This window comes from Phycodurus eques, chromosome 17 (assembly GCF_024500275.1).
Source record: "Phycodurus eques isolate BA_2022a chromosome 17, UOR_Pequ_1.1, whole genome shotgun sequence".
Taxonomy (NCBI): domain Eukaryota; kingdom Metazoa; phylum Chordata; class Actinopteri; order Syngnathiformes; family Syngnathidae; genus Phycodurus; species Phycodurus eques.
In genome coordinates, this window is record NC_084541.1 from 6,240,100 (window position 1) to 6,256,984 (window position 16,885).

The window sequence follows — 16,885 nt, forward strand, 5'->3', positions numbered from 1 at the left end:
AAGACACGACACCATGACAAAGTGGTCGTCATAAACGACTCCGATCCTTACACAATTCAAACATCTCTCACTGCATAATTGCGCGTGAAGACAAGCAGAAATACAAATGAGACGGTTTCACTTAATGACCCAGAAGAGTTGACAGCTTGGTTTACTTTCGCTAAAACAGCACTGACTTTGTCAAACATGAGGCTCAAGGTTAGATAGCAGTTTGCATGGTGGGAGTAAGCCGCCATTCGTAAGCAAAGAATCCTACATTTCTGATGTGTATATGTTTAATATAATACCACGGCAACAATCGACCGATATCCAACATAAACATATTTTATAAATCTGTGTTATTTAAGAGTACTGAATTAAACTGTAAACTTTGTGAATGGAAATACGTACTGCTTGTTAAGTATGCAACGTGCATTTTCTAACATTGCTAAGCATATCTTCAACAAAGTGTTCAGAACAAACTGGGTATCTGGTTAGATTCGTGAAAGCCACAATCTCTGTTTTCTCATTGAGAAATGCTCTTTCTTTGCAACTTGATTCCAAATCGGTGCCTGTAAACAGTGAAATGAGACGTCCCTCCTGTCTGTATTGTTGCAGCCAAACACCCAGAATAATTCACCACTTTATGACGTTGGCTATCAAATGAATCTATTCAAACACAAACAATGCGTATTACCTCCAGCATGGGGGCTGCGACCGTGTCCGGAGGTGCTTGACGTCACGGGAAAACTCTCTATTCAGTGAAATCCATTTACCTTTACATGTGGGATTGATGTTCAACAGGCTATACAATACATTGAGCAAGCACATGAACATTTTCCCTGGTCTGACACGACATTACTTTGACCCAAATACAGTGACAGCTACAAATATCATATTATTAAAATTCTGTTTATGGTTCTCTTCACAGGCTTGTCGGGATTATAGCAACGTTAGGTAGGCAAACGAGCACATTGCCTGCGGCTGTAATAAATAATTAGCAATAACGAGGGAATTAGCAATGAGGGAAGACACTGAGCTTTAGATTTAGGACACTGACAAAAATTAGCATCCTTACATTGGACAAGGACGGGGAAAATAACTTGAAACAGGGCTTTGAAAAATACATGACAAAGCTCCACAAACAATGGCAGAATGTCATGTAAACTATTGGCACAGCATATTACTGCTAGTGTCATTTTGTTTTCCTTTCGGCCTGCTGAGTTTTAATTGTGGGAAGCTTTGCTCTTTACTGTTTGCACTTTATTTAATGTTTTATTTTATTATTTTTGTTTAAAAATGCTCATTGTTATCTCTGATGGTACACTATAAATATACCACCAGCAGATAATGATGCTGTAGCAGTAAGACATCAGAGTGTGTAGAGTCGTGCATCTAATGATGAGTATTCTCTGCTGTACAGTAATATGTACTGTCAGCATATATACCATATGAAAATATTTTTGAATATGTCATGTTTTTAACATTTTTATTGATCTGCTCCTCAAAACTGTTCAATTTGTTTTGATGAGCACAAAGACTCAACAATCAATACTGGAGTCTATCTTTATTAGTTGCTACTTATTATTATTTCATTATAAAAAATTTGTCACAACCTTGACGGACAATATTTTGTTTGTTGGGGACAATACATACATATTACTAATTAACTGAATATGAGTAAGATTTTGTTACTGGGCTGGAAAATTTTATTTTCATATTTGCTTGTTTCAGTTCTTTAATTTCTACATCTCCACAGTAACTGAGCACAAAACTATCCATACCCTACATCCATTTTGAGTTAGTTAAGTTTCATTTGTTGAATGGGTGGTGAGCACATCTGCCTCACAGTTCTGAGAACCGGATTCAAATCCGGCCTCGCCTGTGTGGAGTTTGAATGTTCTACCCAAGCCTGCGTGGGCTTTCTCCAGGTACTACGGTTTCCTCCCACATCCCAAAATCATGCATGGTAGGTTAACTGAAGACGCTATATTGCCCGTAGATGTGAATGTGAGTGCGAACTGTTGTTTGTTTATATGTGCCCTCCGATGGGGTGGCTACCAGTTCAGGGTGTACCCCGCCTCTCGCCCGAAGATAGCTGGGGTAGGCTCCAGTACGCCCGCGACCCTAGTGAGGATAAGCGGTACGGAAAATTAATGAATGAATGAAAGGGTATGTTTCTATGGTCACAAGAAAATTGATAAAATAATAACAAGATTTTGTGTTCAGAGATTAATTTTAAAACGTTCCATGTCCAAAATTATTTGTACTTGTTCACAGGCATGTAAAGAACTGTGCAAATTGCAAATAGTTTTCATTAATATAGCTAACCTAACTTCTTTAGTCTTTTATTGTTGATTTATTTTTATTTCTAGCAACATCCTAAAAACAATTAAGTACAAATTGACTCTTAGTTCTTTGGCCGGGGTACTTATCCATTTACTGTAGATTTTTTTTTTCTAAATTAATCAATTATTGCTGTATCACCATGTAATTATTGCTGTTCCTGTGTGGAGAGACATGGCAGTGAACATATGGCAGTGAACAAGATTTTGTAAAGGTTTAAAAGGGAGCATGGTTATACAAAATAAGTAGGCAAAGTATTCAAGTGGTTCGAATCACCACATGCTGTGCTTCTACTGGGAGAAATCAAAGGATGTAAATTGTTCCATGAGCAACACATAAACAAAAGCAGACAAAGTGCTATAGCACCAATGCCATACACCTCCTCTGATCCCCTGCCCGCACAGTAAACGTGTCAACATTCTGACACTGTCACACAAAAACAAAAGCACCCGCACTCCCAACAAGAATTCCTCGAGGACAATGTTGTGACAGGCAGCTGTCACAGTCCCACACTGATGCAGTGTATTTCACACACATCTGCGTGTGTTTCAGTGCACTCTCACGCCCATTTTGGGACATTCATCTTTCACCCTTCTCTTTCTCACACACAGAATATACAACCCCAATTCCAATGAATTATTCTACGAATGCAGACAATTTAGCATGTTTCCAAAACAGCTACATAGGAAATAGTGAATGAACTCATGAAATTCGTGTTTTGGCAGGAGAGTTCAGTAGTCGGTCCATTGAAAATACAACCCCAATTCCAATGAAGTTGGGACGTTCGTGTTGGCACAGGGAGAACATGCAAACTCCACACAGGCGGGACCGGGATTTGAACCCCGGTCCTCAGAACTGTGCTCACCAGTCGGCAACCGTGCCTCCGCCGTGTCAATCATTGTTACGAATTCCATTTGGGTTAAAAGCGACTCCCTGCAATATCCCTGATGATTGGCTGATTAGCAACCTAACGGACTGCTTCTTCCAAATTGGTCAGGCTATTATCACAGCACCGTCGCGTACATGCGCACAACATATGCACATCACAGACAGGCTAGTACGCCATTGTGTCTGTCTGTCTGTCTGTCTGTCTGTCTGTCTATCTATCTATCTATCTATCTATCTATCAGCCTGTCTGCCTGTCTAAACTCTGTTCATAGCATCAATCAAAATAAAGTGTAATAATTGCAATAGTAATGATTTCTGTCTGGGACTGTGATTTTAAATAGGTAAATTGGTTTGTTTTGTAAGTAAATAATTTGCAAAATGGTGTGAATAATCATAAATGATACTTTTATATGGTGGTGGTAGACTTTTAAAATGTTAGTCATATGGTTTTGGTAATGCTTAAAATTAAGTGGTTTTCCCAGTTGAAGAGGGTTCGGAGCCCTCACTGTAAAAATTGCCCCCCACAAATGATGAAATAAAAGTAAAGCCTTTGTTTTTTTTTTTTTTTTTTAATTAACCTGTTTTGTCTGCTATTGCTTATTGCAGACAAAGTTATTCACAGTAACGTATTTAGGAAATATCATATTTCAAGTCACTATCAACCGAAACTATGGTATACCATGGTCATACTGTGCCGCCTCAAAAAATGGTGCGACCAAATCATGAGCTGGGGTGCACCAGTGCTACTAGTGCTAAAGTTAATGTAAAGCCCTGGCTCCAGATGAACACCATCACGCATGCGCTTCAAGATAGAATGAGCTCCTTAGTTTCTGTGCGACAAGAGTGACAGAGATGGCCATACCTCTGACACTACATTAACATTCCCTAAACTCAACTCAACTTTATTTGTAAAGCACTTTTAAAACAACCACAACTGGTATTAAAGTGATATATTAAAGTGACAGATATAATCAAACATACAGTAAGATAAAATAAATTTCACAACTAAAACAATAACAAGTTGAAAACAATAAAAACAATAAAAGACTAAAGCAGGTGCAGAATCTGGAGAATAGAAATGGGTTTAAAAGTTTTTAAAATGCACAGTGAGGGGAATGCTGGAATGTGCAGAGGGATGTCATTCCTGGCAAAATCCCCTATTGTGGAACTAATAAAGGTTATCTTATCCACAGCGTGAACCATACGTACCCGCATCAGCACCTTACGACGGCAATCTAGGGTCTTGTCGCGCCTTTTTGGTCCAGTGTTCACTTGTGTTTGAACAGCAACCGCAGTCGTACTCCACTGACAACGCTAAAATCGCCTACCTCATCGGCTGTCTCCGGGGTACAGCGCTCTCGTGGGCCACAGTGGAATGGGAGAAATGGTCAGCCGTCTGTGCGTCATACTCTTCTTTTTCCACGGAGATGAAGAACATTTTTGAAACAGCTGATGTCACTCCGACAGGGCTCTCGCAGTGTGGCTGAATTTGCGATCACTTTTCGGACTCTCGCTGCCGAGAGTAACTTTAATGATGAGGCGCTACAGGAAGTTCTTTGGGGAGCCCTAAATGAGTCTCTTAAAGACGAGTTGGCCTCCAGGGATGAGCCAAGCTCCCTAGATCAGCTGATTGATTTTTCGATCAGACTGGATTGTCGTCTCCGTGAGCGGCGGAGGGAACGCAACTCAAGGTCACAGACTTCGCCTACCCCGCTTCCTTCTCCACAGCACTCCACTCTCAAATCCTCCTTTGAGCCGAAGACTTCATCACCACCCCTGCTTCCCGAGATCGATGAACCCATGCAACTTGGTCGAACAAAACTCTCAGATTTGGAGAAAACACGCAGGAGAACCTCTAATCTGTGCTTGTATTATGGAGAGGCGGGCCACTACATCGCAAACTGTCCCACACGTCCGTCAAACTGCCAGACTCACCAATAAAGGAGGAGTTGGTGAGTCAGAATGCAAGTTCCTCCTCTTCTGTCCGTTTTCAGATCTCTGCTACCATCTGCTGGAATGAGCTGTCTCTGCCCGTTTTAGCACTAGTAGACTCTGGAGCTGACAAGAATGTCATTGACCACCGCCTAGTTAAAAAGATGAAAATTCATCTACTGGCTCTGACCACTCCCAAGAATGCCACTGCCCTTGATGGGCGGCTGATCACCCATATCCTGCAAGAGACTGCTCCCATTTCCCTCAATCTATCAGGTAACCATCTTGAGACTTTAAGTTTTCATGTTTTCCCTTGTCTTCAAGTTCCAATCGTGCTTGGCTTGCCGTGGCTGAGGCTCTATAAGCCCAGCATCGACTGGACCGTGCCCAAGATCACCTCATGGAGCAATTTCTGTCATGAGAACAGCTTGCGATCTGCTGCGGTGCCCCCAAGTGGCCGAAGTCGGAGTAAATACCCTGACCTATCAGGTGTCCCCTCAATTTACCATGACCTAGCTCCAGTATTAAGCAAACACCATGCCACCTCTCTACCCCCACACAGGCCTTACGATTACGCTATTGTACTACAGCCCGGTGCACCGCTACCAAGCAGTTGTCTTTTTAACATCTCTCCTCCAGAGTGGGAGGCCATGGAGACCTACATCAGCGAGTCATTGGCCGCAGGTATTATCCGGCCCTCCTCTTCACCGGTGGGGGCAGGCTTTTTTGTGGACAAGAAAGACAAGACCCTCCGTCCATGTGTGGACTATAGTGGCCTTAATAACATCACCATTAAGAATAAGTACCCATTGCCCCTGATTGACTCTTCCTTTCCCCCCCTTTACGGGGCAACAGTTTTCACCAAGTTGGATCTGCGCCAAGTCTACCACCTTGTCCGCATTCGAGAGGGAGATGAGTGGAAGGGAGCATTTAACACCCATAGAGGGCACTACGAGTACCTCGTAATGCCTTTCGGCCTGATCAATGCCCCTGCTGTCTTCCAGGCACTAGTCAATGACGTCCTGCGTAACGTGATCAGAAAATGTGTTTTTGTGTACCTGGATGACATCCTGGTTTTCTCCCGTTCCGTCGCAGATCACGAACGACATGTTCGACAAGTACTTCAGAGACTCCTTGAGAACAAGCTCTTTGTTAAAACAGAAAAGTGTGCGTTCCATGTTCCAAAGACCACCTTTTTGGGTTACGTCATTGCTGAGGGGCAGCCTCAAATGGACCCAGCCAAGGTAGCTGCAGTCACTGAGTGGCCACCACCATCCACAAGAAAGGAGCAGCAGCGATTCCTTGGCTTTGCCAACTTCTACCGGCGGTTCATTCGGAACTGCAGTTGGGTGGCAGCACCCCTTACTGCGCTCACATCAACCCTAAAGTCCTTCCAATGGTCTGAGAAGGCTGACGTGGCCTTCGTGAGCTAAATAAACCTTTTTCCTCAGCTCCTATCCTCGTTCATCCGGATTCACAGAGGCAGTTCATAGCTGAGGTCGATGCATCAGAGGCGGGGGTTGGTGCGGTGCTCTCTCAGCGAACCCAGACTGATGGTAAGGTCCACCCTTGTACCTTCGCCTGTCTCAGGAGGAGGAAAATTATGGGATCGGAGACTGGGACCTCTTGGCGGTGAAGATGGCATTGGAGGTATGGTGGAATTTCCTGGAAGGCGCCGAACACCCATTCGTCGTGTGGACCGACCACAGGAATTTGGAATACATCATCTGCTAAGAGGCTGAGCTTCTGTCAAGCCAGGTGGGCATTGTTTTTTGACCGACTTCACCTTTACCTTGTCCTACCGCGCAGGGGCCCAAAACACCAACACCATGCCCTATCCTGCCAGTTCGCCTTGGAGAGTGTCAAGAATGATCGAGATCTCATCTTGTCTCCCCATTGTTTTCTGGGCTAAATCACATTAGAAATAGAAACGCTGGTAAAGGAGGCCCAGGAAGAACAAGCTGATCCTGGTGGGGGTCCTCGGAACTCCCTGTTTGTCCCTGATTCGGTCCGCCCCCGGGTGCTACAGTGGGCCCATTCATCGCGACTTACCTGTCACCCTGGAATCCGCAGAACATTTGCCTTCCTCCGTCAACGCTTCTGGTGGCCCACCATGGAAGATGACACCTGGTCCTTTGTCGCTGCATGCACAGCATGTGCTCAAAATAAGACATCCTCGACACCAAGCTCTGGTTTACTGCTTCCGCTTCCCATTACCAGACGTCCTTGGTCGCACATTGCCCTGGACTTCGTTTCTGGGCTTCCCCCGTCAAATGGGAACACAGTCATTCTCACTGTGGTGGACAGGTTTTCCAAAGCAGCACACTTCCTGGCACTTTCCAAGCTTCCATCTGCCAAGGAGACTGCCGACCTGCTGGTCCAGCACGTTTTCCGCCTGATATAGTGTCTGACAGGGGCCCCCAATTCACCTCGCAGGTTTGGAGAGCGTTTTCCACAGCGCTTGGTATAGGTGTTAGTCTATCCTCTGGCTATCATTTTCAGACAAACGGGCAATGTGAGCGCACCAATCAACAGCTGGAGAGCGCCCGTTGCATATCCCAGTTTCATCCTGCTTCATGGAGCACCCACCTTGCCTGGGTTGAGTATGCCCATAATTCGCTGCGCAGCACCTCGTTGGCCATGTCCCCACTTCAATGCTCCTTAGGCTACCAACCTCCACTGTTCCCATCGCAGGAGCAGGAGCTTGCAGTCCCTTCAGTGCAGGCCCACATACGCCGGTGCTCCAAGGTCTGGAACCAGGCCTGCGCTGCCCTTCTCCGATCCTCTGCCATGTCTCATGTACAAGCTGACCGTCGCCATATCCCTGTGCCTGCCTACACGGTTGGTCAGAAAGTGTGGTTCAGTACGAAGCGTCTATCACTCAAGGTTGAATCCAAAAAAACTGTCCCCCCATTTCATAGGCCCCGATGAGATTGTGGCTGCGGTAAATCCATGTGCGGTACGCCTTAAACTCCCTGCCTCTCTCCACACTCATCCCACCTTCCATGTTTCCTTGATAAAACCGGTTTCTTCCAGTCCACTGAGTGGCGGCCGAAGGTGAGGTCGTTGGCAGTCCGATCCCCGGCTACAGAAGCTGACTCTAGGGACGTGGAACGTAACATCTCTGGCAGCGAAAGAGCCCGAGCTGGTGTGCGAGGTTAAAAACTTCCGACTAGATATAGTTGGGCTCACCTCCACACACAGCTTGGGCTCCGGTACCAGTCCTCTTGAGATGGGTTGGACTCTTTCCCACTCTGTAGTTGCCCATGGTGTGAGGCGCCAAGCAGGTGTGGACATACTTATTGCCCCCAAACTCGGCGCCTGTACAATGGGGGTTTACCTGCCCTGAGTTCCAAAAGGTTCTGGATGTTGTGGGGCTGTCCTGGTTGACATGCCTCTATAACATCGCATGGACATCGGAGACAGTGCCTTTGGATTGGCAGACAGGGGTGGTGGTCCCCCTTTTTTAAGAAGTGACTATAGGGAAATCACACTCCTCAGCCACCCTAATAAGTACTTTTCAGGGGTTCTGGAGAGGAGGATCCATCAAGAAGTTGAATCTCAGAGTCAGGAGGAGCAGTGTGGTTTTCGTCCTGGCTGTGGAACAGCAGACAAGCTCTTCACCCTCAGCAAGGTCCTCGAGAGTCCATGGGAATTCGCCCAACCAGTCGACATGCGTTTTGTAGACACTTCTGTCGGGCCAATTATATACTACTCGTGTACTCAATGTAGTAGTCTCGCCACGCTGCACTATTTGCATATCTGTTGTTGACCAATAATGGCCATTCATGCCAGAGTAGCATCTGCCCCATTTGCACACTGACTGAGGAGTATCTGCAACATTTGCACAATCAACATTGTCCCAGAGTATCGCACTACTCGTCACTTTAAACTGCATACACTCCTTGAAGTCTCGGCGCCCTTTGCACAATGGTCCTTGCACCGGCCTATTGCGAGAGTAGTCATTCGAACTGTTCTAAGTGCTAGAGGACTCTGCATCTTTTGCACAATTGTCAAAAAAAAATTAAATAAATGTACCGGCATTACCAGATAACTAGCAACCCTTTATTGCTCAGTGACTGTTTTTCTCAATGTCTTTATGTCTCAAAAGTGTTCTCTGTCAATTGACTGTCTGTTGTCGTACTAGAGCAGCTCCAACTACCGGAGACAAATTCATCATACATAATTGTGGAAAATAACAACTTACCAATTAAAGTCCTATCCTAGTATTTGGGTAACTATAGTTATTCTCTCAGCAATTCTTTCCCAAAAGTATGTCTCTCACACAGTCAGACATACAGAAAGATGGCATGAAATGAGATACTCACTGGATGAGCCAACTGTGATGTAAGGAAGCATAGAGGGGTGGAAATGAAAAGAGAGAACAATGAGATGATGAGTTTCTGATAAATGTGAAACAGACTGGACATGATGGCTTGTTTAAAGAGTTATACTGTCGCTAGAACAATGAAATAAATATCCTTCCCATTACACAGTGTATGTTTTACCACATTATCATTATTATTATGAAATATAGTGTCTATAGCTGCATGCAATGGCCCATATTCAATATTACTTTGCCCAATACCTACTGGACCTACTTTTTCTGTCAGCTACAAAAACACATTAGAAACATTTTGTTTTGTTGTTTTACTGTATACTGTAGGTATGTTTGTGCATGTGTAATGTACGAGTGTATGCATAAATGTCTAAACATAGATGAATATATGTATAAACATTTATGAATACATGAATATATATATATATATATATATATATATATATATATATATATATATAATAGAAAAACTATGTTTGTCATTGCATGCACGTGGATGTCATTTTAGAGTGTTCACATGTATCAATAGAAACTGTAGGACCCCTCACAAAAATCCACTGTTACTGTTACTAAATATTCCCTTTTATCATCACAAATGACAGTTTGAAGCCGAGTGCATCTCTTCAAGGGAGTGACTTTATTGTAATGCAATTCCACTTCTTTTTGATCTTGCCTTTCACTCCAGAGGCATGAAGAATTGATACTCGAAAAGGAACTTAAACTCTTACTTTTTTACTTTCTCTCTCATTCTGTATAGTCTTTTTTTTTTTGTCCTGTTCGGCTGTTAGGTCAAGCAGAATGGAAAATCTGTATCCCTTTTATGCCGGAACAGTTTTACTGTGTCACAGTGAAGTTTTTTAAGCTTCCGCTGTGGTATTATAATTGAGGTTTATTGAGAATCAGACTTGATCAGTCGAACAGAACAAAGTTTCTAGAAGGGAGAGAGAAACAAAGACAAAAGACAAAGCACTAATTGTAAACAGGATGAGAGAAGTAAATCATTACATTATCTACAATGAAACATTAAATATGAGTGTTACATGGGGCTGTAGTGCTACACCCTGTGAGGGAACAACAGGACAAGATAGAACAGGACAAAGATAGGTGAAGAAGCATGCAGGACAAGTGTCGTGAACCCGGCTGTACAACTGAAGTGTGGTGGCATTAATTATGTAAATTATAAAAGTCTACAGGATGAGAGTATAAGTGAGGGGATACATAAGCGATTTGCATTTTCACGAGTTATTTGTCGCAGTAACTACGTGAGCCCACACCCAGTGAAAGTGTCCTAGGGGTGTGTGCCTGCGGATACATGCAAGTGAATTGATACCGTTTTACATGCACAAATTACTGTCCTGTAATTGCTGTGGCCGCATCGCGGCGGCTGAAGACCCCACCCAATCAATCGAGGGGTCCACCCGAGAGCAGCCCGACAGATGGGACACATCCCACACTGAAGGACCCAGGGAGGTCCGCTGGCCCCAGCGAGGCTCCCCGACAACTGGCCACCCAGTGGGGGGCGCAGGGACTCAATGCCACCCCCCCCCCAACGAACCCCCACACCCCACCCACCGCCCCACACGCCCCGCCACCCCACACACCCCTCCACCCCCAGGAGAGCCAGACGCCCCCTCCAACCCACAGGCCCCGCGATGCAGCCAGACCCCGCCCAGCCCGAGGGCTGGAGAGTGTCCCTTGTTTGTTGGAAAGGAGGGCAGATAGGGGCAACTGACAAGGGAACGATAAGGGGGGGAGGGGCGGGGGGGGACCAAGGAGCAGCCGCAGGCCATGAGAGGTCAGACCCAACACTAAGCACTCATCCAGCCTGTGGGGCTTGACCTCAGGAGCACCGCCATGCAAATAAGTGAGACCCCCCCCCTCTGTTACTATGACTGCCAGGTCCCCAACTGGCAGTCATTGACCCTACCCCGTGTATCAGTGCCCCCTAAATGGTGTGGTGCATTAAAATCTGGAGCGGTCAATGAGCCAAGGTGGTGGGGGCATGGCTGCCAGGCACTACTGCCTAACAGCCAATTTGTGGTGACTGTCGCTTTCTGCAAATTGTATAATATTGCTATCCAATGTATAATTGAATCTCCAAAGCCAAATTTGCAAACAGGAAAGCCCAGTTAACTTTATCAAAAGCTTTGTCTGCGTCAAGTGACATGATGATTGCGTTTAGAGTTTTACGCTGTGACATGCTTATTAAATTCAGCAGAGGTCTGACATTATTTGTGGAACTTCTGCCTTTAATGAAGCCTGTCTGGTCATAGTGGATTATCGACGGAAGTACCTTTTCAAGTCTCGCTGCGAGGGCTTTCGAGATAATCTTGATATCTACATTAATCAGTGATAAGGGCCGATAATTCGCCGGGAAAGTGGGGTCTTTACCTGGCTTTAGCAATAACTTAATTCAAGCTGTGTTCATATGGCTACTAATTCTACCGTTATCCTTTATATCATTGACTGTTCTGAAAAATTGAGGCGCTAGTATTGGCCAAAAATGTTTAATGAATTCAACAGGGATTCCGTCCGCCCAGGCGCCCATCCCGGTTGCATATTTTTTAATGCGTTATGTAATTCTGTGATGGTTAAAGGAACATCAAGGCAAGCTGGGTTGTTCGAAGATGCGTATAAGCTGCTATAAAAATTGTAAAAAAAAAAAATCATTTATTACTAGCAGTGACTGTGTACAGTTGCTGTTTGAATCTTGAATGGCTGTAATTAATGACTTTACGGCCTTTACGGTTTTTCAGCCTCCATATGTCAATGAGACTAAAGTCATCCATATACTGCTCTAGTATATTGGAGCATTGTGGCTGATTACTATTTTTGAGATTTGAGTGATCTATTAGGGGATTTAGCGTAAGGTTAACATCACCTCCCATAATAATTTTAGAAGTGGCTAACAAGTTTAACAAGTGTGAAAAGAGCATGTGAAAAAAGGCTGGATCATCTTTATTTGGAGCGTATACATTGACAATTGTATAAAGCTTGTTAAATATTGTTGCCTGTATAATTATATATCGGCCTTCTGGATCTGCTACTGTACTATTTATTGTAAAAAGTAGTCTTTTATGGACTAGTATTGAGACTCCTCTTTGTCTACAGTTATAAAAGGCCAAGATAACCTGAGTGAAATTAGAGTCAATGAAGCATTTTTCTTCTGATTTAGTAAGGTGTGTTTCTTGTAATAGGAGGAGGTCTGTTTTAAGCGTAGTGGTATTATCCATAATCTTAATTCTCTTTGCCTGTGATCGAATGCCATTGACATTCCAAGACACGAATGTTAAGCGTGACATATAATGGGTGTGTGTATCATAATTTTAAATAGATTTGGTACTATGCATTCTTTGTTGTTGTTTTTTGACATTTTTCTGGAGATATTTTGGTATTGTGTTGACCAATGTTATTTAGAGAGGGGGATAGAGATGCTATATTTAAGTACTGCAAAGCCAGGGTACATAGAAGGGTAACGAGCAAACACTGAACATGGGAAACAAACAGTGACAAGGGGATAATATGGTGTGTGGTGGTGGTTTGTGGTGTGCAAAAAGAGTTTTGAACGACTTGTGGGTTTAGTGTGTGTGGACGCAAGCAGAGCAGGAAAACAGAGCGATAGGACTGAGGATTCATGCTGGTGGCATGCGTGATTCCGTTTGTTTTTTTCACGGATACTGTATAGTCTCAAAGAGCCATCTGTACCCAGCGGCATAATGCTGGCTGTTTTAACCATGCAGACACAAAGACTCTCTTTGTGTAATATCTCCTGGCACACATTCTCAACATTTGATTATAGTATGCAACAGAACTTAAAACCCTGCAAAGCACTAGTATCAAACTGGTGGCCCGGGGGCCAGATCCGGCCCGCCACATCATTTTATGTGGCCCGCGAAAGCAAATCTAAATTGCTCATTGTGTTCTGGTATAATACCATTGAGATATTTCCAAGTATTTTTTTTGTTACCAATCCCCCTTTGAAAGGAAAGGTAATAGTTGAAAAACATGTTTTTATAGGCTTCAGATTTCAAAACTCCTGATTCATCAATGTGTAGTGTATACTGTATGTAATTAGAATATATGTGGTAATCTTTCATTTATATGGGTTCACAGTCGTAGCGGCCCTCTGAGAGAAGGTATAACTACGATGTGGCCCGTGACAAAAATGAGTTTGACACCCCTGCTGTAAAGCATACTAATTGAAACACAAATGCAGAGGATGTCATAAGGGTAGCTCAGGCATGAACATTATGTGGTGCATTGTCACTGTCAGAGTAAAACAAACAGTAAGTGTAAATATTGGATATATTGTATTTGGTAAACTCACATTAGAGCATGTATAAAACATTCGATTTTCATTCCACTATTACGCTCTTCCAAATGCTGCCTTTATTCAGTGTATAAAAAGCATGTTTAATGTATCTTTATTTGCATGAAAATTCTAACAGTATTCACTCATCTTTTGTTGACACTAGCCGGGTTTACATGGAGACTTTTTTGTCATTTCGATTGAAATCATTTTAATTGAAGAGGCTTTATAAACTGAAGAAGGAGTCATATCAGACCTTTTTGGCCTGTGGGAATCCGGAGGCAGCTGATGGGTAACGGCTGGCCAAGCGGAACACAGCTTTGGTGGTCGTTGAGGCAAAAACTTGAGAGGAGTTCGGTGTGGTCATGGAGAACGACTTCCAGACGGCTTCGAGGAAATTCTAGTCCACCATCCGTATTGATTATGCTATGCAACAGAACTTAAGCAAGCACACTTCTGCATTTGTGCACATGACAGTGCTAAACCTGTTACTCAACTGTTTACATGTGGCGTGAGCTATTCCGCTCTGGTGTTTAAATGGGCCACTACATTGAATCAGAACAGTCGTTTTACAGACGTGTGATGTGCAGATTGATGTAAACATCACGTGATTTAATGAGCTGGAGCTCAGTCATCTATTTAGCAAAGTAGTTGAGATTGTTTTTTAGGCTTTTACTCAAGCAGCAGCTTGATAAAAAAAAAAAAAAGTTACAAGTAATTTAAAAACATCTCCATTGCGCAACTATCCGACTGACGGTTTACATGACAAAATTTGACTTCTGATCAATATGGGAAAAGGAATATTGAACCCCTGTGAATCTGAATCGGCCTGTTTATTTCGACTGAGGCGTTTACATACAAAGCTCCATGTAAACCAGGCGACTGTCAAAAAGGGATTCAGTCAACAATATGTTTATTACAGTGATTGTAGTTTGTAGTGTTATCGAATGACACTGCATTATTAATGTATTATTATCTTTTTGAAGGAATGTTTTTGATAGAGCACTTGTACAGGACCTTACTGGATACTGTACTGTGTACTTAATGAAGCGTCTCATGCATGCATTTTTAGGAAACATACCATGTAATTTTGAGATGGCACAGTATTGTTAATCTCTCACTCTGGAAATGATCATAGTGATAACACATTCAAGACTTGTGGGCATCCAGAGATTGTCATTGTTTCAAAAAAAAAAAAAACATTATTGTATAACTGCTGAATTGCCTTTTATCTTTGTATTTGTACTATGAATTATTAAAAAAAAATAAAAAATAAAAAAAGATTACAATGTTCAGAAATAGCAGATAAAGATGGACTTTTACCCTTGCCTTACCGTGCACTTGCAGGGTAGCTGCTGCCTCTGCTTTGCCCACACTGTTCTCTGACACACACGTGTAAGTGCCCTCGTCTTCAGCTCGCACCTGTTTCAGGTGCAGACTGCTGTCACTACGGAGCTCATATCTGCAAACACATCAAGATAGCATAAATTCTAACAGATTGCAGTCAAAACATACAAGTATCAACATCTCGACTGAGATGTACGCCATCGATGCACCAAATTTAAAAGCTTTGGCAGGCATGACTAGTGATGTGTCCGTACACATCTAATCAATAACGCTGTAATTAAATGAGCGATTTTTTTTTAAGCAAGTTAATATAGTAGCTGAACATGATTGTGGGGAGGCGTTGAGTTTGTGTTGGTGCGGCAACAGTGTATGACAGCAATATAATACCAACTTTAATGATGTTTTTTTTAATTTCTTGAAAAGCAGTGGTTTTGGGAGGATTCTGCCAGGCAGCGACGAATATATACTGTAGTCATTGGTTTTGCTTTACTATAATATTGTATTATTACTGTTATTGTGTTATTACAACAAGATCCGGTGCAATATCATCAAGACAATTATTTAAACAGTTGGTCTTATTTTGGACGAGGTTTGATTATTGGACAACCAATATTTATACTTGCTGGGGCAATTACATTTTCACATAGGACGAGACAGACAAGGACATGAGATTTATTTTATTTTTTTGAAATTGCATTTTGCATTTACTTGGATTGTCTTTCTCACATGTTGAAATTGCTGTGATCAAAAACATTAAAGTAAAATAAATATGCACAAAAAGGAAGGAACGTTTTCATGGCACTGTATATTACTAATTTTGGCAGATGGCAGCAATAGCTTGCCAGATGCTCAAGTAGAATATATTGAATGCAATACTGTTACTGTCTGTCTTACCTGCCACGAGGCAACTCCCCCTCCTCTCTCCGCCAGCGAACAGTCGGCGTTGGATCCCCATGCACCTCGCAAAAGAAGTCCACTGTATCGTCAGCCAATACCACTTGGCTCACCGGCTGCTTTGTGAACACCGGCCTCTCTGACATTAGACAGAGACAGGAAATACAAAAGTCGGTGCTTGCTTTGTTTACTTCTGAGAAAATGCTGACTAGTATAAGAGTAACAAAAGAAGGAAAGACAAATTCAGACGTAACAGTTAAAAATCGATTCCATTCCACCTGCAGTCTAAGACATTTTTGTTATTGGTAAATGGTAAAACAGTGAGTGTTACAGAAAAGGTAAAGGGAGAAAACAACAACAACAGGCCGAATATAGCACAGTTTTCTTTTTTTTTTTGCCCCTTTGAGATCTCGTTAAAGCTTCACTTAGGCTGTACTATACTTCCTATATTTCTTTTTTTTTGCAGTTCAACGACACAAGAGCCTTATCATTATGTACTACTGCCATTGTCACCATTAGGTACACAAGCAAATACATTAGATGTAAAGTGTGTGCCAATGTGATAATGGGACTAATGCTCAGAGTTAATAATTAAACAATAGCTTGTATTGCATAACTCTGAGTTACAAAAAAATACATAAATGAATAAAATAAAATAGGTCTGTTTTTGAACCATTTTGCCTCACTGAATCCGAAAATGCCGGCACGGTGAAAGACTGGTTAGCACATATGCCTCACAGTTCTGGGGACCGGGGATCGACCACGGCCCGCCTGTGTGGAGTTTGCATGTTCTCCCCGTGCCTGGGTGGGTTTTCTCCGGGCACTTCGGTTTCCTCCCACATCCCAAAAAC

General features: G+C 43.0%; 1 protein-coding gene across 6 annotated transcripts in view; it reads right to left on the reverse strand.

Moving 5' to 3' along the window:
* robo3 (roundabout, axon guidance receptor, homolog 3 (Drosophila)) overlaps positions 1–16,885 on the reverse strand; it is a 231,698-nt gene that overhangs the window by 61,833 nt on the left and 152,980 nt on the right. For all 6 annotated transcript variants that reach the window (XM_061702475.1, XM_061702473.1, XM_061702472.1 and 3 more), the window contains 2 exons: positions 16,035–16,173; positions 15,128–15,255 (listed from right to left, as the gene is read on the reverse strand). In XM_061702475.1, coding sequence (XP_061558459.1) covers positions 15,128–15,255; positions 16,035–16,173 — 267 coding nt within the window. The remainder of the gene's footprint in view (positions 1–15,127; positions 15,256–16,034; positions 16,174–16,885) is intronic.